Source organism: Harpia harpyja, chromosome 5 (assembly GCF_026419915.1).
Source record: "Harpia harpyja isolate bHarHar1 chromosome 5, bHarHar1 primary haplotype, whole genome shotgun sequence".
Classification (NCBI taxonomy): Eukaryota; Metazoa; Chordata; class Aves; order Accipitriformes; family Accipitridae; genus Harpia; species Harpia harpyja.
This window is the reverse complement of record NC_068944.1, coordinates 30,769,718-30,797,705: the sequence shown is the minus strand read 5'-3', so window position 1 is coordinate 30,797,705 and position 27,988 is coordinate 30,769,718. Positions and strand designations below refer to the sequence as shown.

At 38.6% G+C, this 27,988-nt stretch overlaps 1 protein-coding gene across 2 annotated transcripts; it reads left to right on the top strand.

Annotated features, from left to right (window-relative positions):
- Nucleotides 1-985: 985 nt before the first annotated feature.
- On the top strand, nt 986-27,988 carry LOC128141730 (desmocollin-2-like). 2 transcript variants are annotated; one of them, XM_052786807.1, is made up of 17 exons: nt 986-1,216; nt 3,828-3,912; nt 6,509-6,711; nt 7,184-7,309; nt 8,570-8,725; nt 9,661-9,805; nt 11,047-11,213; nt 12,880-13,014; nt 14,274-14,459; nt 15,911-16,170; nt 16,390-16,532; nt 18,291-18,506; nt 20,160-20,393; nt 22,433-22,554; nt 23,858-24,094; nt 24,725-24,770; nt 24,855-27,988. In XM_052786807.1, exons 1-16 carry the CDS (start codon nt 1,178-1,180, stop codon nt 24,758-24,760), a joined length of 2,490 nt encoding a protein of 829 aa, XP_052642767.1. In that variant the 5' UTR covers nt 986-1,177; the 3' UTR covers nt 24,761-24,770; nt 24,855-27,988. The 2 variants fall into 2 exon arrangements, with proteins under 2 accessions (XP_052642767.1, XP_052642766.1); XM_052786806.1 differs by lacking the exon at nt 24,725-24,770 and having other exon boundaries at nt 993-1,216; nt 24,855-27,983.

Sequence of the window (27,988 nt, the reverse complement as noted above, 5' to 3'; positions counted from 1 at the left end):
CCTCAGGAAGTGAATGTCTCACGCCTTCAGATGCAACAAGGTCATTGATGCCCCTTATTAGCTTGAAATAGTGAGAAACGGGAAAGGTTTTTTTGGATTTTTCCTTCTTAATTGTGCATTTAAACGTAAACTAATATTGACCTGTATCTACCAATCCACTTGATCTCCTTTTAGACGTGCTTTGTGATCGGCAGATAAAAAAGGTTACAAATCAGTGGTAACCGTTTCTGAAGCAAAGCGTGAAATACAAATCCCTGTACCTACTAGCTTGCAATAGAAACACCATTCCCCGCTCAGGCTGAAAGGTCTTCCAACTGCAGGGCGTTTCCTTGGAAAGCCCACCTCCAGTGTGTGCAACCACGTTTCTCCGTTTATTTTTGCTTTTATTCATCTAAAGCCGCTCCGAAACCGAGGAGACGCAGGTGAGCACACCCTCCCTGGAACAAAGCAGAATATCCCCCCCCCCCCCCAAAAAAAAAAAAAAGAAATCCGGCCGAAAAAACCCGAAGGGTTCGCCCGCGGTAACACCCCCGCACTCCTCCAACCGGCCTCCCGACCCGGCCGGGCCTCCGTGCGTGATGGCGGCCGCGGGCTGACACCGCCCCGCCGCGACGGGACCCGCGGCCGCGGTCGCTGCGCGCGTTGCGGCGCGTTGCTCCCCGCGCAGCGCGGGACGGCGGGGCGGGGGCCGCGCCCGGGAGCTGCACACCGGGGCAGGCCGGCCGCGGGCCGCGGACCGCGGGCGGGGGGACGGGGTCGGGACGGGGACGGGACGGGCGGAGATGAGCCTCCCCGGGTGCATCTCCGCGCACAGCCGGCGCCGCAGCGGGGCGGGGCGGGGAGGGGAGGGAAGGGCCAGCGCCTCGCCGCGGCGGTGGGCGGGCAGGGCGACCCAGCGCCGTGCCCGGGACAGGCATTACCCAAAAGGTGGAGGGGAGGGGGGGGTGGAAAAAAAAAAAAAGAAGTAATTAAAGTCGCCGCCGCTGCGCGCGGTCCCACCCTCCCCACCGGCCGGCTCTTCTGGCAGACGGGAGGGGACAGAGGGAGACGGCCCACCGCGGAGACACGCCACCTCCGCCTCCTCCGGCACCGCCACCGCGCACTCGCTCGCTCGCCGCGGCAGTACCGACGGCGGCGGCTCCCGCCTTGCGCACCCCCTTGCGCACCGCCGCGCACCATGGCCTCCGCAGCCCCCCGCCTCGTCCTCGGCCTCCTGGTGAGTGAGCGAGTGAGTGGGGCGAGAGGGTGGGCGCCGGGGGGAGCGGAGCGGGCCGGCGGCGGTGCGCGGCCGCGCAGCCCGCGGCGCTTTCCCTCCGCGCGGTGACTTGCTTCACCGCGGGTGCGCAGCGCCGAGGAGGAACTTTCGCGGGGTTGATCTCTGGCTCTCTGTCCCCAGGAAGCTTTCCCCTCGGCGGGGTCCGCGCTCGGGCGCAGGAGCAGCCGGCAGCCCGCGCCCCGCGCGGGGGAGCGCGGTGGCTGCGCGGCGGCTGCGCGGCCCCGGGGCGCACCTCGGGGTGCTGCAGCCGGGGGGGGGGACGGGGACGGGGGCGGGGGGCCTCGGCGGAGGGAGAAGACCGGTAGGTTGTTGGGTTAACTCTGGGAGTGATGGTCGGGCGGCTCTTGGCGTGTGTCGTGAGGTTACGCGGTGGACACATGCTCCGGTCGTTCGTGCTGCTTCTGGTCATTCATAGAAAAAACTAAACCGCAGTTCATTTTAGTTAAATCTTCCTCCTCTGCTTCCCCCCGCGACGGTTGTCCCTTTTCCATGGGAAGGGTTGTGCGTATGGTGTGGAGTGTGTTAAGCTCCTCTGGAAGAGTTAGCTGTGCATTGAACAATTTCAGGGATTTCCTTTACTTTGAATTTACCGTGTTTGTACGTAATTATCAGCTACGGAAAGGCCATCGTCGGGGAGAGCAGGGGAGTTCTCTCTTTTTTTTTCTTTTTTTTTTTTTTTAGTGGATGAGTGAGTGATTTGGTTTTCGTTTCTTACCCCCTTTCTTCCCTATTATCATTGCGCTCACGAAAAAAGGGCAGGTGATCGTTTGAGCCGGAAAGAAAAATACTCGGCAGTGTTGAAGCACTGAATTTATTATTTTTGTATTGGTTATATATGCACATTTTAATGAAGGTGTTACTATTCCAGACACTATGCATGCCTGCCTTTGCTAGGATATTAATAATAAAACCCAAAGAAACCCAAGCGAGTTTATTCATATATGTAATTAAAAAAAAAAAAAAAGTGAAAGAAATTCCCCTGTCAAGTAGGAAAAAAACAACACCCAAACCCCAAAAACTGCTGAAGTGTCTTTTCTGTATAAAGTGAAAGGACATCACAGCTTATTTTTACCTGGTGTTTCCTTATATCTTGATATCCACAAATAACTACCATTTACACTTGTTTAACTCCTCAGTAGTTCTTCGCGCTGACATCAGACTAGCTTGGCATTACTATTTCAAAATTAGATGTCATTGATTCTTAAAATATCTTAGAACAATGTAATAAGATGTTGTGATTTTAATAACTTAAAAACTAATACAACATCTATCAGGAGAGAGTGTCTGTCTAATACATAAGCAGGGATGTTTAAATTGTTTTATACATACATATTTTTGTATCTGTGTATATAAATAACGAACAGTATGAAGAGCTTTTATGATGTAGACCCAGCATTTAAATTGCTTTAATGCAATGATTAAATTCCACATTTCAACTTTATTTTTTTAGCTGGTCATAGTTTTTCTAAAGGTTCCTAATGTCCTAAAGATTTTCAAGTATTTTTATTTAAATATTTTCTTAATAAGAATCACAAGTCATTTTCAGAATTTCCATTAGCTGTTTACTTTTTTATACCTTTAATCCTAAAGGTATGTGCAAAATAAAAATTACTTTCCTTTTTGCTAGACTTTCATCCTGAAAGAGTAAATGTACTTAAAAGGGTGACTACATTTATTTACATTTCTCTATTTCTTTGTTTAATTGGCTGTGTGATTTTTGGATTACAATTTTAAACATCTGGATAGAAACTAGGCAAGATATATATATATACACACATACATATATATATAAATAATCTGAGGTCAGGGCTCAATTGCTCTGTGCTGAGGAAAATCTTTGTACCTCCATATGATTCTTTTTATAAAAATGTCTGGTTATCTACTACTCATTTGAATTTTGGAGAGGACCCCATTTTGTAACTGGTTATATGGGAGTGGACTGCTGTGATACACAACGTTTTATTTATGTCATATCTAATTGGTGAAGCTAGATTTAATTAGTTTGTTGAGAATGTACTTTGAAGATGCAAAGTGATATGGAAGTGCAAGTGTCGTCATGGGGTTTTCATAAGACACTTTTCCCTTTAATGTTAAGCATCACCACAGTTCTAGCAAACTGAGTGTTGATGGATTGAACCTTAATACTTAGAGACGCTGGATCTAAATTGGCCAAGAATGCTATTGGAGAGAGTGCACGGCAAAGCTGTATTTTACCTTTCCACTACTAAAGTAATAGTGTAGTTGATATCTTCTAGTCAAAGGAAACTCTTGCTGTTAATCTCAATGCTGCCGTGATTTTAGAAAAAAAACAACCCACAAGCCATGGACAGATCCAGGAGCAGTAGTCAGATCTTGTTTCCAGTTTGAAACTTTAAATGCTATGCTGCACAGTACCTGAATTTTTAGCTGAAGAGTGCTTTCCGTGCCATTTCACTGGCTTGTCTTAAAAAAACAAACCAACCAAAGGCAGCTTCAGTGTCTGTAGTTATTATTCAAAATACCGTGTAATTATTATTATTTTTTTTTCCTGATTTCTTAATTTGTTTTCTAGGTACTGAGTTTGTGCTGTGAAGCTTGCAAGAAAGTAATTTTTCACGTTCCTTCTGAACTAGAGGCTGACACATTAGTTGGCAGAGGTGAGAAACTGCGAGATGCCTGTCTTAACAATACACCTTTACACCTTTGCTGGAGATGCTGTTAACAGCGAAGGAGACTTTTTTTTTTAATGGAATGAATGGATGACTGGACAGCCAGTTAAACAGCTGGATCAGCCTTTTTTATGAAGGATACGCCCTGTGTTTGTTATGGATTTGAACACTGGCTCCGTGCATCCATTTGACTTTTGCGTAAACAGCTATTGTCAGGTTACAGTATTTATTTTAAAACTAGAATGGCAGTTTAGTGTTTTCAAAATTTGGAGTTTAGGGCTTAGTGTTTAATTAAGTCTCTTGATATTCCAAAGTGCACCCGTAACCCACAGACCCATATGAAGAAGGCAGTAAGTCATTTGGATAATGGAAAAGAAAAAAAAAGAAGACAACACCATACAACCAACCACCCAGAAGCTGCTGATCTGTGAAGCACGGATGTGACTGCTCAGCGGTGCTGGGGCATTCAGGGCCCGCAAGGGGACGTGTTGCAAATGCGCGTTCGGTTGGGAGGGTGGTCCTGTCCGACTGGATAGTCTGTCTCGGATTAGGGCAATGTGCAGGTGACTGGGAGGAATAGGGGAGACCAGAAAACAGCCCAGTTCTTTTTTTCAGACCAGCCTTTGAAAGGCAGCTTTTCAAGATGTGGCATAGGAGCTGCTCCAGGGTTCTGTACTGCCTGAGACTGAATTTGAGAATTCAGAGGTGCCCTGTGAGAGTCCTAGGACAACAGAGCAATATGCTCCAAATCTGCGATCCTAATCCACATTCCTACAGAAGGAACAAGTAAAGTGGATTGGTAGTTCATCATAGTACAAATGCTCGGAAAATCTAGCCTTAAAAATGAAAGTTCATTGACCTTACCATGAAATTTTAAAATGGAAGGTTGTTGCAGTTGTTTTTTTAACATGTTCTCAGAAACTTTAGCATTTCTCTGTGTAAATAAACCTGATTTATATAAAAACAAGGCTTCATGTTATTACAGTGCTGTGAAAGAAATTGCATAACATTGAACTTAAACTTTTTTTTCCAAAAAACCAAAACCTTTATAGTTTGAATGACATTAATTAAAAATTTATTGAGAAAGCATAATATATTTTGCATTGATACAAGAGCCATAGCTTGACAATAAAATGAGTCAGGATTTTTCTGGTTGTTGTAAGATTTTTTTATATTTCTGACTTACACGATGTATATGAGAGTCTGTAAAGAAAAAAGGTCCCACGAAGCTATGGCTAACTGAGCATAATGTTGACTCGCATAACCATCAGAAACAAAATCTCCAGTTTGGTATTTTTGGAAATGCAGTGCTGTAATATGCAGCAGTATGAGACACCTTTAAGTGAGGCAGTGATATTCTCTTCAATACTAAATTTTCATTGTACAGATTGACAAGGGAGAGGAGTCACTGCTGCACTCCTATAGAAAGCCTAGGAAATATTTAATTGAACAGTTAAAAGGAAGCCTTAAGAAGAGGAAGGAAGAAATCACATCATATTTATAATTATGCTTCCCATCTGTTCTTGCATTCTTGAAAGGGAAATGAAATTTAGTTTATTGAAAATATCATCTACATATATGGGGTGAAATTCTGAATCTACTCTGGGAATTTTGCAATATCAGCTTTCACAGAGCATGGTCCCATCCACTATGATATCATTGAACAAGTATTGAAAAGTTTTGATTTTGAGAACATGACACTGACACCTCTTGTACTCTGCAAGGATCATTAGTTTAGAGTTTAGGTCTCTGGCCTTCATCTTTTTCAGGTGCCAAATCGTTCTTGCTTAATGCCGTGGTCCTACTGCAGTTCATTATGATTATTCTGATTTTGCTTTTTCTCCAGCTTTAGTGCTGAATTACTCGCTGATGAACCAAGTTTACTGAAGTGCATTAAAGTGTATTTCAGCCACAAGTGATAGCAAATGCAGTAAAAATACCTGAGAAGTATGCTGAACTTACCTGGTACTTCCTATAAAGTGCATGGGATTCTATCATGTTTCTTCTAGAGTTAGTCTTTATCTTTCTCATCTGTCTGCCTCATAATTTAAAGGCCTTTGTCCTCCCAAGACTATTAAATCACATAGTACCAGTCAGTGCTTTCCTCCTGAGGGCAAAACTTCTGAGTTGTAGTATCTCCATTGGGCATTTGCATTAATTAATCATCTTCACTGATTTTGTGGGGCATGGAGCACAAGGCAAATGTAATAGCTACTGATCCAATCATGAGTGTGTCAGTAATGTTTTTTGCATTTAAATGTATTAGTTCATCTCTGATGCTTCAATAATTTTACCAGTGTAATAATTTTACCAGTGTAATAGTGTCTTGTCAAAAGATATCCATGAAGCACCCACAGCCTTTAGGAAACACGAACACAAGAGCGGAAATTCATGTAAACTTGGTCAAATTTGAGTGCATAAATGGGTTCTAGAATCTATATTTGTGATGCTTAAATACTGAATGACCAAATTTTTGAAGACTCCGTGTGTCAGTAGATATAATTTTTACTTAGGGAATTTTTTTTGTTTTGTGAGGGATGTTATTGTTTCGCTGTTTGAGTTGTCTGAATATTTTTTCTTACAGTTGATTTGAAAGAATGCCTTCAGTCTGCAGAGTTTATCAGTTCCAGTGATGGGAACTTCAAAATTCTAGAGGATGGTTCTGTGTACACAACATCTGCTGTTTCTTTGTCTGCTGAGAAAAAAACTTTTACCATAATACTTAAAGACATTCAAGAACAAGTAGAAGAGAAAATACATGTTAGCTTGGTGGAAGATGAAAAAAAGGTGAGCTTCTCATTTAAGATACCTTACTTATTTGAAATACTGTTTCACAAAGTACAGCTTCATGCTGGGTAACTGAGTTGAATTTTGGAATTCAAATAATCAGGCAAAGCACTCTGGTGTAGAGTGTATTTTTATTTAGCAGTTGTTGATTACTGTGTCACTTAAGTCAGCAGACTTCCTTTCTGAAATGGGAGATGCTAGCAAGGAGCTTAATCAGGAGTGCCAAGAATCTTAAAACCCGTGTTTGAGGAATTAAAGCAGATTTTATTCGTGCAAAGTATTACAATGAATGGAAAAACTCTTGGAATACTATCACAGTTATAATCAGAAGTGAAGACCTTGGAAAAACAAATGGTCAGTGGGAAAACCGGAATGGAGGGAAAAAAGTTGGAAACACAGGACAGTAGTTAAGCAAAAATATACACAGTTAAGAATATATGTATATATTCTTACCTGTCTTTTTGTCTTATAGACCCAGACACAGAAGACTAGGCATGCTAGAGATACAGTTCTCAAGCGAACCAAAAGAAGGTGGGGCCCTATTCCATCTGTTATGATAGAGAACTCCCTGGGACCTTTTCCACTACAAATACAGCAGGTATATTTTATATGTATCCTAATTTTATGACACAAGCTAGTTTTGCATGTGACTTTTATCATAAAAGAAGAACAAAAGTGAGCTCTCTGATACTACTGATGCCATTTCTGCTGTTATTCCTCTGTCTTGTTCTGTCCTGTTCATTGTGTATCTTGTGATCTTGTAGCTGAAATAACTTGTGATCATAGTTGTTGGGGTGAACGGGAAGTGTGCAAAAGTTGTAAAAAGGAGGGAGGCATGCTATCAGAAGAGAGCTATTTGGCCTGGAAATCAGCGAAGTGTGTAATTAAAAAAACCAACAAACAACACCCCCCCTCAAACATTGCCTAGAAAAAGGTTTTGTAGACACAGAGTGGGGGAAGTCTTACCTGCATGTCTGCATCCTTTCTGGAGCTCCAGGTGTATACCTGTAGCATTGAAGACTGAGTATGGCCTATATTATTAAGAAAAGTACTTACTGTAAGAAAGCAAGTAGGCGTGAAAGAGAAATGCAAGAACTAAAGTTATCATAGGTCCATCTAGCCTTCACTAGATTACAGAGTGGCTGGTAGCAGATGTGTAGAGACAAGTGTAATAACAGAGTCTGTGCAGAGCAATCATTTTTCTACTAATCTTACCTTCCTAGCTTCTGGCATTCAGTAGGTAAGGAAAGTATTTGGGGAGGAGAGTGTTTGTAAATAGATAACTGCTAATGTTACCTCCTTGGTGCTTGTAATGAGATGCAGAGAGGCTACCTGAATTGGCATATCTCCGGACTATACTCTAGGTGGTCTTCTTTCCCTTCCCTCTCTTTCCCTTCCCTCTCTTTCCCTCCCCTTCTTTTGCTTTTTCTTCTCTAGTTGCAAATCACATTCTCGATGAGTGCACTAAAACCAAAATCTCTTGAACGGGAACAGAAATAATAAGCCATCTGTATCTGAATGTGCCTTGTATGTGCAGTATTCTAGAGAGGTTAGATTTCAAAATAATTTTTTTTATGCACACTGTCATTTCTTTAATTGTTCGATAGTCCTAAACATTTCTGAGTTTGAATTAACTACTCCTTCTCATGTGCATGCATTATAAAGGAAGGCAGTTACATAGCAAGCTGTTCTCCTATTCTGTGAAGTTTAAGCTGCTAAAGAAGTAGAATTAAATCAAGTTTTGTTTTTGTTTTTTTGAAGAGTTTCTGCTTGTGCTAAATATGATCATGAAAAGGCGAAGACTATATTAGAATGATGCTGCTATTTTTCCTTGGGCTTAAAAATGTGTTCTTTATAGGTCCAGTCAGACACTGCTCAGAACTACACCATTTATTATTCTGCAAGTGGACCAGGAATCGATCAAGATCCAAAGGGTTTGTTTTACATAGAAAGAGAAACTGGAAATATCTTTGCTACTCGTGCCGTAGACCGTGAACAATATCCAAGCTTTCAGGTACAGACCTAAATTGTGTAAACACAATTAAATCTTTCTTTTTTTCTGTCATGCATATGTTTGAAAGCTGGGTTACAGGGGAAACTGGGAACAGACAAGATCTGGAATCAGCTCTCTGTTCTGAGTAATATCTTTGGTGTTGTAGAGATGAGATCAGTGACAAATAAAGAAATAGCTGGCCATCTCGATCTTGAGAGTAGTTTTGCTTTTCACTTAGACTCTAATTACATCATAAATGTAGTGAGGTATTGGATTTGTATCACTTTTGGGAGGAGTTTGAAGTTATCCCAGAGTTTTTCAGGGAAGGTTGGAAAGGTCTGCATAAAAACAAAATCATGAGAAACTCTAGACGGCTGTGGTTTTTTGAGCCTCTCTTTCTCAAGCTGTTCAGGTTTAGTATTTTGTTAACAAGGTACACTGCTCTCTCTGCTGGCTGAGAAGTGTAAGAAGGCAGTTAGTAGAAACAAACAGCTTCTAAATAGGTAATTTGCAGTACCTATTACTGCACTTTATTAAATTATGTTGTAATGGGCAAATAGTTTTGCTGTTGCTCTTGATTTTGTTCTAATTTGCCATATTTAAATCTGAATTTTTGGTAAGGCTGAGGATGCCTCATAGATACCTGGAAAAAAAGTGTGTTCAAGAGACTTGGCAAAAGCGTTTGATAGAGTTAGGGAAAAAAAAGAAAATGATTCAAATACTTATAGTGTGAGGAATGGAAAGGGGAAAGATTGGAATGCATTTAAAGGTTTTGTGTTGCTGTCATCATAAGGTATCAGTCACTTCCCCTTCCATGTGGCTGAAGAGCCTGGTCTTGAGAAGGGTATGCTTGGCACGCTGTATTTCATTTTATTGACTCCTCCATTGAAATAAAAGTGTAATAATACTTCATGTTGCTTAAGCATGAAGCAAATTACGGAATTTATGTCTTACAGATCATTTGCTTTGCAACCACTCCAGATGGTTATTCACCAGAGGTACCACTTGTGCATACAATCAGGATAGAGGATGATAATGATAATGCTCCATATTTTACACAGGACGCTTTTGAGTTTTCTGTCCCTGAAAATTCCAAGCCTGGTAAGAATTGTTTTAAATCAGGGAACATAGTTACCACTGCTCAGCTCAGTTATGTACCAGTATGACTAGGTGTAATCCTGCCTTTTAATCAATTTCAGTGGGATTTCCTAAGGAGTATTTTCTTACAGCAAAAGCTGAATTTGCAAAGAGCAGCTCAAGATTTCTTAATGGTTAGAAATTCGAAAATGCCATCTCAATCATAGTGAAAAGTATTGTTTAAAAAAGAGGTTTTTAAACCCAGATGATTCAATGTTCCTAAAACGGTGTAAGAACTTCAGAACATTATTCTTTTCATTTCATCCAAAATCACCTGTTTCCATAAAATGTTTTGATTGATGGAACAGCAGTTTTTAACAGATTAGTTTCCTAAACAAATAAATCGGTGGTGTTCTAAGTTGTAAAATGCCTTTGATTAAACTTACAGTACTTGTCTGAGCTGATGAACTAAGGTAGGACTTTTCCTGGGAGAGGGCAGCAGGAGGAGAAAGTCTTGCTTCTGCCCATACCTGTAAAAGGCAGGGATTTGCCTCTTACTGACTTCACGTGTCTGTGTAACAGAGGACAAAAGCAGGGAGAAAGGTGGACCCCAGAGAATAAGGAATGCAAAAGCCATGGTTTGCCATTCCTTGCTCATCTCCTAGGCTAGGGGTATAGAGTGAGGAAAGTCTAACTTGCTTCACAAAAAAGGAAGTAAAATGTCTTCCCCTTCACCCCAAAACACCAGTTGCATTTTATTCTCTGAGCTGCTCTACTTCTTAGTGGGTGAGTTACTGATTTAATGTGAAGTTCCAAAACCACTTGGGCTGTAAGGATGAGGTACAGCAGCACTCCCTGTGAGGCAGTACTGCAGTTTGAACCATGTCAGAAAGCAGCAAACCTCCCCCTCCAGCCCCTGCCGGCCACTCCTCTTCAGCTGTGTTTGGGATGCTCAATTAGAAGTCACTGTCAAAAACACTAACTGAAATCCAACCTTTTAGTATTTCTTTCGATTATTCTTCCTGACAGCTGCAATAATTACAACTTGGTCTAAGAAGGAAAAAAAATAGCCAGAGGATTAAAGTAGGCAATTTTGCACTATTATTGTATTTTTACTATTTACTGTGTTCTTAATATTATTTTCATTTAGAGCTAAATGACCAAACAGCTATTTTCATGTATCTAAAATAGAAATACCTGTTCAAATAATTTTTTATTATTTACAGATTTTTCTGGAACTAAAAATTGCTGTATTATGTTCACAGGTGTAGTTGTTGGAAAAGTGACTGCAGAGGACAGAGATGAGCCTTATACTCTGCATACTACGTTGAAATACCGCATTGTGTCACAAAACCCACCAGTAACCCCAGCATTTTCTTTACATGGTGACACAGGTGTCCTTGCTGTATTATCACCTCAGCTGGACAGAGAGGTGATCTTTCCTGAAGTATCTTTAGCTGTCATCTAGCACACACAGATAGCTTAACTCTGAATTGCTGGCATGGGAATCACCAGATAAATCTTTCTGTCACCCTTTTTTTGTTTGCTTCTCTAAGGAGCTTCCAAAGCTTTCCAGAGACCTGTAATTGGTCCAAAGAGTTTCTGCATAGATTGTCATATTCTAGCTAATCTTGGCAGGAGACCTCCTGCTGCTCTCCTATTTGACCTATGGATCAAAAATCCTATGGATTTTTATTCTTCCTCTGTTCATGAATCCCATGAGCCACTGTTTCCTCCTAATCAAGCTCCATTTGAGGTGCTTCTTGCTTCTTTACAGGGAAGATGAACCAACTTTTCTGGAAGTAGTCATCCTATACTTAACAGAAATATCTCCAGTATCTGAAACCTGAACAGTAATTTTAATTCCTAAAATTAAAGTGCAAACCATTTGTTCTTATCAGCTAACTTGCAAGTAAATAAGACACAGGAGGTTTTCGTTTTTATTTTATTTGGGGTTTTTTTTTTGGAGGGGGATAAAATGTGGGAGATTGTTTACAGTAGAAAAATTGACAGGCATGTGTAATGCAAAATAGTATTTCTAGCATAAGACAGTCATTCTAGAAAAAAGCACTGCTATGGGTGCATCTGTTTTTGAGGATAACAAGAGTCATATTCTGGCATACTTGTGTTGCTTCATGGCTGAAAATCCACATTAGCAGTGTGTTGCAAAGTTGTGCACTTGCAGATACGCTGCTCAACTTTTTTTAACAAGAGAAAAATGCAGTGACTGTGAGTATCACCATGACTTCTAAGGAAGCAATCACAGTGACTACTAAGGGAAGGAAAGCTTGAAAAATGAGTCCACTGCCTGTCTTTTAAGGATGAACATATGAAGTGGAACAGGAGATTTCTTTCCTTCACCTGAGAAACCTAATGCTACTTTCAGGCATTTGGAACTGGAGTTACTGGCTTGATTTACAAACTCGTGCGTTTTGTGTCCAGTCCCATCCTGGGTCCCCCTTCCCTAGGTTGTTCAGGTATTAATCAGGCTAAAAAAAGCGTTCAGCTGTTGTGACTCAAGTCAGGGATTTAAGTGGGCTGCTTATCAGTGATCTCCTTGGAACTGATAAGGGCACTGACTCCTTTGTGCCAGACCCTGCCAAATAGCAGATGTTGCCTTGTCACGTATAGCCCAAACAAAGGCTGATTGCAGCACCATTTCTGGTCATCCTCACTAAAATAAGACACATGCACTGAAACACTTTACCAGCTGGAAGCCTAAGGGAATACTCTGCTGCTCCAAAGGGAGATATAGATAGCAGATGGAAGTGCATTGTTTGTATCTTCCAAAACTTCAGGTACTGGAAAATAATGCTGACATTGTGAGAAGCTTTACTGGATACAGGATATAGCATAGACATTACTAACAGATGCTAAACTTGGTGCTGCTTAGCCACTGAAAAATATTTTACTTGTTTTCCTTTTGGAACTATAGGGGAAAAGCCCCAAAGCCAATTGCCCCATTTTCTAGGAGAGCACTGAATTTAGAGCAGAGTTGGGGAACAGGAGTAAAATATTTAGTTCTACTCTTGTGTGTAACTATGTGATTAAAAAAATGAGTATGTCAAACTTCTGTATGCTTTTATTCATCTTTTCAGCTGGTACCCAGTTACACTTTGTTAGTTGAAGTGAGAGATATGGCAGGTCAGCCTTTTGGTTTGTGCACTACAGGAACAGCTGTCATTAAAATTGAAGATACAAATGACAACGCACCATCCTTTAAACAGTTACAAGTAAGTCTTTATAAATGAAATGTCTGTAAAAAGGTTAAAAAAAAAAAAAAGACTATCCCCTTTCTAATTTCTTGATGGGCTGTCCCTCAAATATGAAGCCTAATGCCCTGAGACAGTTAATGCCAATATAGACGTTTGAGAATGCCCTGTTGTTTGTTGTGCTGTTTGGTAATTTGAGCTATTGGTATATTAGTTGTTTTGAGTCATTTGCCTTATGTCCATTGGGAGAAAGCTTGACTGATTCATTCACTTGTGCTGCAATGCATAGTCTTAGAAATCCCATAATTTAACCATTGTTGGGGAGGGGACAGATTCATTCCTAAGCATTTGTCATGACCTCGTTACCATTTGACCAGCTTTTGGCTAATTCTGTGTTGCAAATGAAAATATTAGTGTCAGTGAAGTAGATGCAAGGATTTTCACCGAGATTTTTATACTTTTCCACCTTTTTCTTCTACAGAAGTGTTATTTAAACCCTTCTTGTTCACCAATAGCTATAACTCAGCCTTAAGTCTTTGCTTATTGCAGCTATCTGTATTGTTCAGGACAGAGAGTATTTCTCAATAACCATGTATACTCCTCAAATACCACAGGAGATTTTGTAGTACAAAATTTATGAATAATTCGTTATCCATGAGGAATACATGTACCTTATCCTTTCCCCTCACTACTGTAGAATATAATCAGTAATATTAATTCAGAATCACTCTTATCTGTGCTTCTTGAGTTTGTACAGAATAACACAGCTCTTTAAAAAGATTCAAAAATAAGAAAAAATCCTTTCATCCGTTGCCATCCAAGTAGAGATATATTTCACCTGTCTTGGCTTTTCTTCAAGTTCATGTGGTTTGTTTATATATATATTTTTAATTTACCCCAATGCCTTTTCTAATGCTCGGCTTGATCATGTTGTACACAAATTAGCATCTATAGCTCATATAACTGAAGGGAACTGTGCTAATTTACCTTTCCTGGAAGGAGAATTCTGGACTTAATTATGTCAGTCATAGTTTGAGTATATGAAGGAGCTGAGATTTCAACTGTGCTGGCAGGAAAGGTTTACTGTTTCACTTAGGGTGTAAGGGAGGAGTGGAGGAAGTATGCTAGTGTGTGAAAACAAAATAAATCATTACAGCAGCTTGGTAAATTGACCCCTTAGGTTTAAGTAGTCTTACTTAAATACAGTGTTCTTCAGTCCTGCATCGTGGAACAATATTCTCTGATTTAAATTGATGTTTTTTTTTTTTGGATACTCCAAGTATGAAACACGAGTGGAGGAAAACAGAGTGAATGTAGAAATATTAAGGGTCTCTGTTGTTGACCTTGATGAACCTGGTTCGCCTGGCTCAGGGGCAGTGTATGAAATTATAAGAGGAAATGATGATCGGTCCTTTGAAATTACAACAGACAAAAGCACAAATGAAGGAGTACTGTGTGTTGTTAAGGTAAGTAAAAATGGAATTGCTAGAGGAAAATTTATGTGTCTTCAGGTGTTGCTTTTAAAACCAATAGTCTAGAACTCATTTTTATTCAAAGAATATCTGTGGCCATCACACAAATCATGCTTTCTTCCTGACCTGAACTGTTTCCTAGAGCAGATTGCATAATGCACTGCAAGTGAGGCTTGTGTGTGGTACGTACCCTACAAAAACTCATCTTCCAGACTACTCCTCAGTTTTGTGTGCACAGATTTCAAGGAATTACCTTTGGTTTGTCATTTCAGAAGAGCTTGGTGCTTTTGCCTGGTTCCGCAGTTGGGAATTGTTTAGACTTCGGCATGTAACTGAGGAATGCTTCATGGCTGGGTTTTTAACAGAAATGGGAGTATGGCAAAGGAGTTGAGGGATGAGCACCTCCTCCAGTCTTGTTCTCTCTGGGAGTTGTTTAAACTTACTAACTCAGCATAAAACTCTCCAGGTTTTATTTTGCAGGGTAGTGACTTTAGGTTTGCTTTTCTGGGATGTGAGGGAGTCCGCATACACACAAGACTGTGTTAGTTCAGTTACTTGTTACACCCGGTACTTTACAGGTGTGAGGTAAAAGGACCACTGTACCTGTGCTCCAGCATGTCCCTTTGACTCTTCATGCCTCTTTTTCATTATCTGTTAAAACTGCAATAACAGGTGACTTGTAAGGAGCAGAGAAGATTGATATTAAAATTTGAAGTTGTAAATTGTAAGGGTAGAGATGCCAGGTAAATTTGGGGGGTTTATTTATTATGTTTTTTGTTGCTGGTAGTCATTAGAGCTTTTTCTAAAGCTATGTCCCTGGTATACAAACCCAGTTGAAATTTCTTACATTTAGTATAATGCTGTAATAGACTAGAGAGTATTATGACTTCAGGATATAAATAGCTCTATTAAAGGCATACCATGACCTTGGAGAAGTTGTCTGAAGAATAAATGGTAGATACTTTCTGATCAACCCCACAAGTTCAGATGTATTTGCAATGGGTGAAGTCTTACTAGGAAATAAATGTAGGTGCTAGCAAGGAGCATAACTGACTTGTGCTGGAAAGGAAATATATGTAACCTAAAATAATGGCCAACTAGATATGGGAGGAGAAAAGCCCCCACCACATTTAATTCTTATCTCAGTTCTATTAGTAATTGACTATCAGAGTAGTCATCTAAAATTCTACAGTGGTGTTGCTTACCTTATTAGGGATAGTTCCTCAGGTTCTTTTCTTTGACTAACATAGAACTTAACTTTTTTTTTTTTTTTTTAAATCATGTCCCTTTACTATGTCTCAACCTGGATATTCCAGAAGGATAGCTGACTTCATTTGTACATAAATGTGGTACAGTTTTATCTATTTAATAATTGGGCAGTGAAACCAGTACGAAGTTTTGTATTGGTTTGAAGGAAAAAAAACAACACCCCACCTTTGTTACAGGGACTGGACTATGAAAGCGCCAAGCAAAGGATCCTCGTGATTGCAGTCAACAACGAGGCACCCTACATGCTGGCACCACATTCACAACAACTTTCCCAGAGCACCAGCTCTGTTACAGTGCATGTTCAGGATTTGGATGAGGGGCCGGTGTTTAAACCCTGCCAGTTACGCCTAGACGTTAAAGAATGTGAGGAGATTGGGACAAGTATCGGGAGATACCTAGCAGAAGATCCAGAAACTGGAAATAGTGAAGGCATAAGGTATGAAACAATGTTATCTACTAGTTTATTTGGGGTACAGCATGGGCAGGATATCAGAAAGGGGAAATAGTTGTTGATGCTGTATATATATATGTGTGTGCGTGCGTGCACACACGTCAAGTGTATCTGAATACATGTATCTATATATGTACCTGTACATATACATGTGTGTGTGTGTATTTGAGGTCTTTAACTAAACAAACAAATTATTCTTGACAGCTACCGGATACCACCTGGCCAATGTAATTGGATCAGCATAGATGAAAGAACAGGTGAAGTCAGAACCATTAAAGTCTTGGACCGAGATGTAGGAGAAATGAGACGAGGTCAATGCAATATCACAGTCCTCGCAGTAGACAGAAGTGAGTACTGAATGTTGTCAGTATTCTTTGTGGTCTGTAACAGATGTTTATGTGCAAATTTAGTGTGGGGACAGCTATACTGGTTCAGACCAGAGGCACACCTAGTCCATTGTCTTGTCTTTGGGATAGTTCTATCAAGTGCTTAGGGAATATTACACAGCAGGGAAAGCATTTAAGAGATCAGGATAAATTCTCAGTGTTTTCAAAAGTTATCTGCTCCCACTTAAAATCCTTTGTTAAGTTTTAAATTGAGAGATTTTCCTGCGGACTGTATTGCTTTTATTTCCTGACGATTTTTTTTAAGTGGTAGCGCCTGGCAGCTGTGAAATTGGCAACAGAGAAGTATGGAGAGAGAACTTTTTTAGAAAAAAGTTGTTGACCTTGCAACTCTTACTGTTTCCTCCTCTGTTTGACTTCTTGGTGTCTTGTTTTGGAAACCTTTAATTTAAAAGGACCTCTTAGGAATAGCTGTATGCATTGCTGTATGTTATTGCGCTCTTATTCTCAGTCATCTAGGTTCTGTAACAGTGTTCACCCTATGTGTGGCTCAGGTGATGAGCTCTTACAATTACTGTGATAGTAAAAGAAGGGTTGTACATTCAGATTCTCATTCTAAAACACGTTTTTCTTCTGATTTAATGTGAGTAATCATCTATTCTTTCTGATTAATTTGGGTATATGCATTAATTGTAGGAAAAGACATAGTTTTACCTCAACATCATCTAGCCAAGAAGATTAAATACACCTTTCACTTCCCAAATGCTAAATGTAGCAAATGGATTATCAAAGAAGAATGTCAGGCTTATAGGTCACACTTCTAATTCTGAAATATGTATCTTACATTAAAAAGGAAAAATGGACTGCCTTTATAAATCCAATGGCAGGATTTAGTTTGAACCCTTACGTGCTTAAACATCAGCGGAAGTAAAGAGCAGACTTTGGGAGGTTGCTTTACAGATAGAAATTCTGACTGTCCAAAGCTTGGATATTAAAATGAAATGTAAATAATATGAATATAAAATGCTTAGAACTTCTGTTGCATGTAAAGTAAATATGATATATGCATCTGCAATCAGGTATTTCAAGAGAAAGTTTTAAAAAGTAGACTTGATGGAGTTTCACTGGAATGCATATACAAGCATTGACCATTCCTGTATTGGAAAAAATGTAATTAGGAGGGAGAATTCATTCACTGCTTGCATGTAGACTTTGGTGACATAGTATGTGTCACTGCTGAATCCTGCTACCATGGTGACTCAGAGGGAAGAGGACAGAAAGAAGGCCACTGTTTCTGAAAGTGTTCATGTTCCCAAGGGAAGTGAGGGTAGGGAAAGTGTAATTTGTTTTCTTCTTCCAGAAGTAAAAAGGCTGGAGACCTTCACTTTCTGCTTTTGACTCCCAGTTTGGCTTAGCATCCTTTATCCCTAATTTATGGGCTCTTTCTCCTCTCATCCTCCTGTTAGAACAGTATCTGTCCCCACACAGATACACACACTGAACAAAATACATTGTCTGCACATGCAGAATATGGGGCTTTGGGAGCTGTTGATCCATTCTACAACCAGCCAAGCAAAGAGAAACAGCCGAGCGAGCTGTGAGAAGTCCCTCTCTCTTTTTGGCTGAATCAGCAGCTGCTCTCCACCCTACTTCTAAACTTGGATATTACAGTTGATGATATTTCATTGTGAAAGTTTGGACTAGAAATAAATATGTGAATGTTAGAAGTAAGTGCTAAAAGTAGTTATTTTTATCTCCTAGATGGAAAAACAGGCACTGGAACAATTCAAGTTTTCATCCAGCCTGGTAACAAGAATTTCCCACGAATCACTAAAACTGACTATATAATGTGCAGAGACAGAAAACCAATCTGCCTTACTGCACAGGATGGTGATGAGTCTCCTTACAGCACGCCCTTTGTATATCGCATAACTGACCGTAGCTTGGCTTCCATGTGGAAGATAACTCGACACAATGGTATGTTAAGACTTGCCCCTCCACACTTAGCTGTAGGTTGCCAGAGGAGACTTTGCTACTTCTCCCTTGGGTGGGCTGTAAGAATAGATTGGATGAATTTATGTTTGGAATTGGTGTAGTCAGTGGGGCTAACAAGGTAGCTCTGATGGTCTCTAGTGGTTCCTCAGTTTCCTTTGCCTTACAGATCAAGAGTATGCCAGAAATAAGGGGGAACAGCTAAAGTATTCTTTATCCTGACTGTCCTGGGTTTGAAACAGTTTGCAGAAATTAAGAAGGTGGGAATGTTGGTATCACAAAGGCAAGGAGAAGGATATTGTATTCTGCCTCTTAAAGTGTAAACAAGAATCTGTCCCCAGCGTCCTTGGGTCAGCAATCAGCTGCTGTCTGAAATTACGATGTAAAAAGATGCAGGAGAACAAAAGCCGATGTAATGCATTGCATCAACACCTCTGGAGAAGGAAGTATACATTCGTAATTCAGAAGGAATTTAAGAATGAAATGGCTAATACTCCAAAGAAGAATACAACTTTTCTTAGGCTGCTATTATGGTGGAGAACTGGAAAACTGAAACTTTACCTAAAATTGATTAGAGGCTTACTAAAAAAATCCTGGCAGTTTTTTTCCTTAGTACTGCTGTCAGCCAGCACATTTTTGGTGAAGCTGAGCTGGGTGAAAGAGAGCATTACTATCTCTCCCTTAATATATTTATATTAATTTTTATAATTTTGATAGAAGTAGATAAAGAATTTATTACCAAAGGAATCACTGTTTCCTAAAATTTGCTGGTATAAAAAGTTATAGCCAATGGTGGTTTCCTGGTGGGTGCTAGATGATGGCAACAAGAGCAGCACATACATTTGCTACTATGTTGTCATGAATTAGCCTGAAAAGCATCTGATTCTGAAGTGTTCAGACAAACATTCACTAATGAAAGGCGAAAGAGACCAAAATCTGAGAGCAAAGACATCCAAGAGTTTCAAGGTTTATATTAGGCAAATTGAAAAAACATTTTAGATGGTACATGTTGCTTCATATACCTCATCATAAAGCAACCATTATGTACATCAGTGCCTGTCTTGTGCGTATTTTTTACAAATTATTTCTTTCACCCTTTAAAACACGTGGTCACTAATCATTGCCACTAAGCAGGGCAACAGATTAAATGGATTTTACTTCCCACTGGATATAGCCATTCCCACTGAATATAGCAATTGAGCTAAAGAGTGGAAGAGGTATAAATTAAGCTTATGATTAATTATTCCAATCACACTACCAGAAGTCCTCTTAATAAATGTTGGTTTAGTTGATGGTCTTTACTAGTAAGCCCAAATAGTGTCATTTACTGTAATGAACTGAATCAGCTTCAGAGTTTCAACTCATATGTTGTCAGAAGGCTATATAAGATTTGCTTTTTCAGAAGGCTATATAAGATTTGCTTTTTCAGTTCTAACATTTAGAAGGTGCTGAAAGTATAAATCCTTCCAAGATGTAGTTTTGTGTCAACACACTTAAGCTAGCTTTAAACTAGCTAATGTGGAACTGGTAGCAGTATAGGTGTAAGAGAAGGGAAGTTCGTGATTACGGTCACTTTTGTGACAACAGAGTTTCAGGTATTGTTAACATTAGATCTGGTTTTGTCTTTTTTTTTAACAGATAATTCTGTGTATCTTTCACCAAAGGGTGATATTCCATTTGGAACATACAGTATTCCTATAAGTGTGATTGATAATGGAGGAAAGGTAGGAGAGAACCAGGTTACAGTTAACCTCTGTGACTGCGTTACTCCAAGCGAATGCAGTAGCCAGATCCGTGTACTTCCTGGTGGAAACGTTACTCTTGGTGTATGGGCCATCCTTGCAATGATCTTAGGATCACTATTATTGCTGCGTAAGTATGCTTAGTTTTTTAACATGAAGTGCAAAACACTTAATTTTAAAATTAGCTGAGAGAACCTGATGCCAACTTGATTCAAACATTTCTTTTTTTATTTAGGCAGTTGTATAGCCCTCATCACTACTTAATGTACCTGCTCTGTTTGTGTCGATATCACAGGCTTTTTGCTCGCATCTTGGCTGTAGTTACTGCGTGGGGATTTTTTGTTTTTTTCTTTTAAGTACATTTTATGTAAGATGTTCTGTGTATTCATGTTAGCAAGGCCAAAAAACCTGCATGAACTGAAAGAGGATGAGATTTGTAGTGCTTATCAGATCTTGTCTTGAGGCAAGCATGGTGAAGTTTGTGAGTTTAGTGCTGGTTTTGGGATGCACATTTCTGTTTGTAGGAATGCTGAAATCAGTTTCCTAGAGCTTTTTGTGACCTTTCTTGTGTCATGGATTAAAACATGGAGTATCTGAGACATTGAATTTCACAAGGGATTTTACAAAAGCCAGTGAAGGCCTGTGTTGAAGGACAGGTTTGATACTTCCACAACAGACCAAACCCTTGCATACATGTTGTGTTACTGCAGTTGCCCAAAGATTAACAGATTCTCAGCAGGTTAATATTGCTGTTAACCAGTGAGGCTGTGACAGTGATATAAAATAGCAAAGTCAGGTCTTTTTTTTTTAATTGGAATCAGACATAGTCTGACTAACAACATCTTTAAAAACCACCAGAGGACATGCTGCAGTAACAAATACTTCAGAGTTTGTTTTTTTTTTTTTCTTCTTTTTTTCTTCTTTTCCATTTTTTCTGTTAATGATCAACCTGTCTTGCCTGTGTTCAGTCTCAGCTAGCTGTTCTTACTCAGGTAGATAGAACACTGGGACCTGCACATGTTTTGAAGATTAGATGGATCCATGTTTTATCTAAACAGGGCAGGTACCCAAATTTGTGTTATAGCCCAGAGGTGGAACTTCCAGATGTGGGGATGCTCAGTAGGGGGACTGTGTGAAACGTCAACTAGGTTTCTGTCACTACCCCTTGACTGCCTTCCTCCCAGATAGACCCATTATTTTATTGGGGCTAGGTGTTACCCTGTGTATCCTCTGCTCAGTGCTGTCATGGATGTTGTCTTCCCATCTGTCAGCATCAGTAGGTGATCTGCTGTAACCACTGATGCAGATCTTGCTGACGGCTGATAGCTGCAGAAGCTAAATGAGCTTGAAAGTGGCTCTTGGCCAATTTCCACACAAGTTTCTATGTTCAGAGATCAGATTGCTCAGTGGGCAGTTAGGCAGAAGTGTTCTATTCCTCGTGGGCTTCCTTATTCTTAAGCTATCAACTTGAAAAGAGAAGGAAAGAGTGGTTCTCTGAATGAAATGTTCAGTCCTTTGTTTAGGAGAGGTATTAGTTGCTCATGATTCTTTCACACAAAGTCATTTCTGGCTGAGTCTCCATGACAACACAAAGCAGCATTATAGGAGGAATAAGCTGAATACAAGGAATTAAATAAGATTGTTCTGCAACATAATATTTGAAGTCCTCCAGGGTTCTGTTGACCTTTTCTGTGAAGCAGAAGTTTCTGGTATTGGGACCTTTAGCTTGCATGTTAGTTCCTTATGATATAATTTGACATCTGTGTATTCATACATGAAAAATGTCTTACGTACAACCTTGTTGTAGGCATAAGACATGATTATTTCCCTGGATTTGGTCTGGGTTTTTTATTACTGTGAAATTTTGCAGTCACAGTGTTTTCATAAGGGATGCTTGCATTTCTTTCAGGGAAACCAAGATGCGTTTTAGAAGAATGAAATAGTTCAACAGTGTAGTGAAAACTCCATACAATATTTGAAAAAAAGTGTATACATATATATACAGTTTTGAGTGTGGGCATTTTTTGGAAATAAATTAGTTTTTTTAAACCATACTTGATGCTTAGGCATTTAAAAAGGCTAATACAACAAAATTCATTATCAGACAGAAGTAGATACCATTATGAAGTAAAGTTCATAGTATCTTCCTCACTTATTTCTTTTCCATAGTAATCCTGATCACAATTTGTGGCTGCTGTGGCTCTGGGGTAATGCACAGACATGTGACTGATGATTGCGCCAATCACAATTTAATCATTTCAAATACAGAAGCTCCAGGAGAGGAAGTGATGGTATGTTGTCTATTTGCTTCAATGTAGAAACACGCAATTAAGATGTCCATAGCATTTCAGTTTGAGAACAGGAGTACCTGCAAGTGATTTAGTAAAGGAAATAAGCAATAAACGCAGGGATCATTAGATGTGTTTTGCTATTCAACAAGAATTTGAAAATTCTTCCTTTAGGCAGAGTTGGTAGTACCATATATATTTAAATATATCCTGTAGCTGTTAGCCTGGCTGCTTATAATTATAATTTGGTTGGAACTTTGAGGTGAACATTTTAATCACTTGAGGTATTTTCAACAATGAGATTAGATAGAAATTTACTATTTTGCCTATGTTGAAAGTGTGCTTATGGCAAAACCTTATTGCTTTTCCTTGGAGAAGGATTTTTAAATTTAGCAGATAGTCATTGTAAATTACAGGTACAATTTCTGCCCTCCCCTGAAAAATGACCCCAAATACAGTTGATTTTTGAGCCAGTGGTAATTGAACAGTCCATGTTAGTAAAATACGTTCTTGCTTTTGGCATCCAAACTTTTTTAAGATTCAGTCTACCATGAACATAGTCCAGATCAGGACTGCGTTCATATAGAAGGACTTAGCTCTTCAGACTCTTCCCCTTCTCCTCTGTCCCCCATGCCCTGACTTTGTCCTCCCCAAGAAAAGGAGATTAGTTTAAAAACCGTTGAGTTTACTTCATGTTGAAAACCAAGAAATCCTAATGGTGACAAATGTCAAATTTCTTGTTGCCTGTGAAGCATAATGGGGTGCCATTATAAACTGATAATGTAGTTTTTAATGTAGTTAGTATGATCCCATACTAGTTTTTCCATATTTCACTCAGTGTACAGATTAATGTGTGAAGAAACAGAATGAAATTTATCCATATGACTATATATCTGGCTTAATGGGTTACAGGTTGTTGACTGAAAACCAAACATTATTTTCACATGATAATTTAAGAAGCTAGCATGTGGATTATAGTACAGCTTTCACTGGGCTAAGGATTCAGTTTTTGGATCTCATATCATGTTTAAATGCAGATTTATTCTCCCCTCCCCCTCCCTTGTTGTAGTATCCTTTCCAAAGAACACTTATTGACCTTTATACACTAGGTACTAAGGATAACATTTGTTCAAAATATCACAGTGCAAAGCTGGAGACTTTTCAATTTTCAGTATTGACAGTTCTCGAATGCTGTTTCATCTTTTGAATGAAAAATTAAAAAAAAACCCCAACACTAAAAAAAAGTAAAAAAAAAAAGTAAAAAAAAAAAAAGTAAAAGTATTCCCACTACTCCATCTTTTTTCAGGATCACAATATAATTCCTCTACAAAATACAAGTGATCAAGGAGGATATGGAATAAAAACAGGAGATCAACAAACATTTGAAATGGTAAAAGGAAGAGGGCATACCTTGGAATCAGTCAAGGGAGGTGGACATCAGACTCTGGGATCAGTTAAAGAAGGAGGAGGACAGGCTATGATGGATACATGTAGATACTCGTACTCAGAATGGCATAATTTCACACATCCTCGTTTAGGTGAAGTAAGTATTCTGAAACTTTTTTTTCTGGAGTGTAGGTTACGGTCAATATATGCAGACTTTTCAAGGAAGATATGTATTTGTGCTAGAAAGGTGGCTTTCTGGTTTTGGTTTTGTTTCGTTTTTCCTCTCCTTTGCTCCCCTGCATCCCCCCCCTGCATCCCCTTTGGAATATTGCCCTTTCAAAAAGTCATCCTTTACATATTTTAGACCTAGGTGTGAATGACTTTCTTCTCCTGGCTTAAACTGTAGGCAGTATGCTATTTTTCATTTAGAATAATTACTTTTGTGAGTTTTTCTGAGAATGTCTATTTGCTTTTATTCTAACTGCTTGCTTTGTACTAATTTAAACCTGGTATTTATCTTAGCAATGGTGCAAGAATGAATGTACAGCATTAGAAATGTAGTTACTCCATGCTTTGGAGATCAAAAACTCTCACTACTTGCCTAACTAGTTATGTGTAAATCAGTCTTTTAATTTCGAGTGGATTTTAGTTGCTTGACAGGTTATTTAAACAGGTTCTTCCTCTTTTATTGTTACATACATGATTAGTAGAAATGATTTCTTTATTAAATAGTTATATTTTGTAGTCTTAATGATATAGACCAATCATGTGCATTTTTTGTATGTAGGAATCCATTAGAGGACACACTCTGATTAAAAATTAATCAATGAAAGGTAAATCAAAAGAAATTATTTTTATGCAATATGTTTAGGATAACAATTTAAGAAAATAATAAGGTGTGTTCTCTTCCTATGCAGAAGGTGCACCTATGCAGACAAGATGAAGAACAGAAGCACTCTGAAGATTATCTCCTTTCATATAACTATGAAGGAAAAGGATCCTTGGCTGGCTCTGTAGGCTGCTGCAGTGATCAGCATGAAGAAGAGGCGCTTGACTTCTTAGATCAGCTGGAACCCAAGTTTAGGACATTAGCAGAAACATGTGTAAAAAGATAAATGTGCCTTTCACAGTGCTGAAAAAACCTGTAAATAAGTGGCTGTCATACTTTTGTGATATTAGGTATTTTGGAATTGAGGGGGGGCAGAGGCTTGTCAAAATGAATATAGACTGGTGAGAGTGTAAGTAACTTACTTTAAATTTACAACAAATTTTTTTAATCTCTGCTAGACACAGTCCATCAAAAATAAGGGATTAAAAATACTTTTTCTTTAGACTATGTTAATATAGTAATGCTAGTTTCTACTTAGATTACATTTCCTATTCTTTGTGATTCCTTAAAAGGCAAAACTTGGTATTGTCCTTTTAATTAATTATTCAGCTTCAAAATTTTGTTGTATTTGGCTTTGGAGAAGGAAAGCTTTTTAACTCACTGTTTCTTTGTTTTCTTTTAATTCTGTAGAAATAAAAAAAAAGCCATTACTGGTGGATATCAAATACCTTGTTAATTTTTAACTTATATGAACTGAGATACAGAACTCTTTTTCATTTTTCACATAAAAAATACTGATGAATACATTAGAAAACTTTATATTTTGATTGAAAATTAAATATATATATTGTATATATGTAAAATAATATTCAAAAATATATTTTTCTCCTAATGGGTTACCACCCATCAAACTTGCTATCCTAAGGGATTTATGGCATCACCACATAGGATATCAGCATTGTATGCGAGTATATATTTTTCTTTTAAGGAAACAAAAGATTTAAAAAAAAAAAATCAGGAAATAGGGGTAACTGTCATACTTCAAATGAATGCAAGACAAATCTCATGTTTACTTGACATAAGTTTGTACCTCAGTTTCTTGTGAGTTTTAACATAGTTATCATTGCAGAAATGATGAACACTGCTAAGAGTTTTGTCCAGTGTAGCTACCACAACCTTTTTTACTTGCCTTGTTACAGACTTCATTAAACTGTTTCTGTAAGTAGAACTTGACAGAAGATACAGCTCAAATGGATTTAGCATACACTGCATTAATAATGTGTTTTAAAGATAGCTTTATTTGGGATGCAAAATTACACTGGGATAAACTGTCTGTTATGAGCGTATTATGTGGTGGTTGTAGAGGTAAGCATTTGCACAGATCCCTGGCAGAAATCATCTGAATCCCATTTATTATTTTACTAGATTAAGCATACATATACACTATATATATATATATATACACAAAACTCTAAAATACCTTTGGCAGATGAGAGTAGTGAGACCTGAATGCTGCCATAACCTATTTCTGGAATTCAGCCTCTGCTTCCCAGGTTTTATATATTTTTAATATTTGCACTCCTGGTTAAGTAATCTGTCCTCTGCACTCTGGGAATTCTTTTGTGCCTTAAAAGAACTCTTCCTGCCTATGAGAAACTTGTGCAATTACTTATTTCTGTTGCTATAATTCTGCTTTTAGGTTTTGCTCTGTAAACACATGCCTTAGGGAGATATTTTTAAAAATTTACTATAGCTAATGATCTGTAAAAGGAATTATTAGTAACAACAAAGAGTCATGCTGCTCTAAATTTCAGTGCACAGCTGCTGCTGACTTCCAGTGGTTGCACTTCATTCCACACAAATTACAGTCAGTGAAAACCCCATAATATTATAAAAACTTACCAAAGTTATAAAATAGTACTTTTAAAGCCTTCTGTTTCACACTGTAAATGGGCTTCAGAATCTTTCTGATAAGTAGCTGTGGTTAATAACTTCATAGACCAATGTTAAATGTATTCTAGTCTATCGTTTGAAAGTGGTGATGAATTCATCCTGAACTAGGTACACTGCCCATGGTAAGAGTGACAGTCACCAGCAGCAAAATACTGGATGAGAACCAAGGTGTTACTAACTAACTTTATTTAAATAATGCATGCTAACACTACACTTCTGAACACTACTCTTCTTTATCACTAACATAAATTAGTTTTGCTGTACATGGGTAGGCAGATCTGTGGCTGATGTAAGTCAGGATACTCCTGCTGATGCCAGTGGAGCTATGCTGACTTTATGCCAGGTGAAGAGCTGTCCCCTAGTGATTTCCTTGCTTCTTTGTGCCTTGCATCTTTACTTATTGGCTATACGCTTTTTAAGGTAATGTTAATGTCTCCCCCCACCCCCCGCCTTTTAATGTTTGGTGGGTTTGTTGTTTTTTTTTTTTTTAAATTATATAAAAATCCTTTAGTTCAGAAGGACCTAGGATAAATAACAGAATGCACTCTTTTAAAAATTACTTGGGGGGTGGCGTAGAGAAGCCTCTGGAAATATGGTGTCTTTTCTCATGAAATGTAATAGTAGTACTGTTCTAAAAGAATAGACCAAATTTGTATGAACTTGAATTGAATTGGCGTTGGCTATTTTAAGTAGATGGTCACCAACTTTCCACTCTGGAGTTAAAATAATAACTTATTGAAATCAAAATAATGTTTTCTAGTCTAATTCACCTTAAAAATGTTTTCATTTTTTTCTTTTACATTTCAACAAACATAGATAATTATTTACTTGCATTTTTTGTCCATTTTTAAACAAAGCACGAATTTGGAATCACTTCTACTTGTTTGTCTCATTTAAAAATTAAAGTTCTGAACTGAACCAGCTATTTCTGTAAAACCAAGAGTAGAAAGGTAATTGAGATGCTTTAAAAAAATGAACTGTAAAACATTATTTTCATTGTATCTTCCAATCATGTGAATGAAAACTGTGTAAAGCGTTAAGGTTTACAAATACTAAGTACCAAATAACATTTGTGTAAAGCGTTACAAATGAAATGTTTTAGAATGTGTAATTCACTCGTTGTTACTGTCTTGAATCACCTTAAAAATTGTGAAGATTTGTTCTCTTCAACTAGTTAACTTGCAGACTATCTAGTTGTGTCAACATTATCTTAACATGTTTTAGGTATATTTTGTACAACAGTGAGTAATAAATTTTTTGCAAAATAAA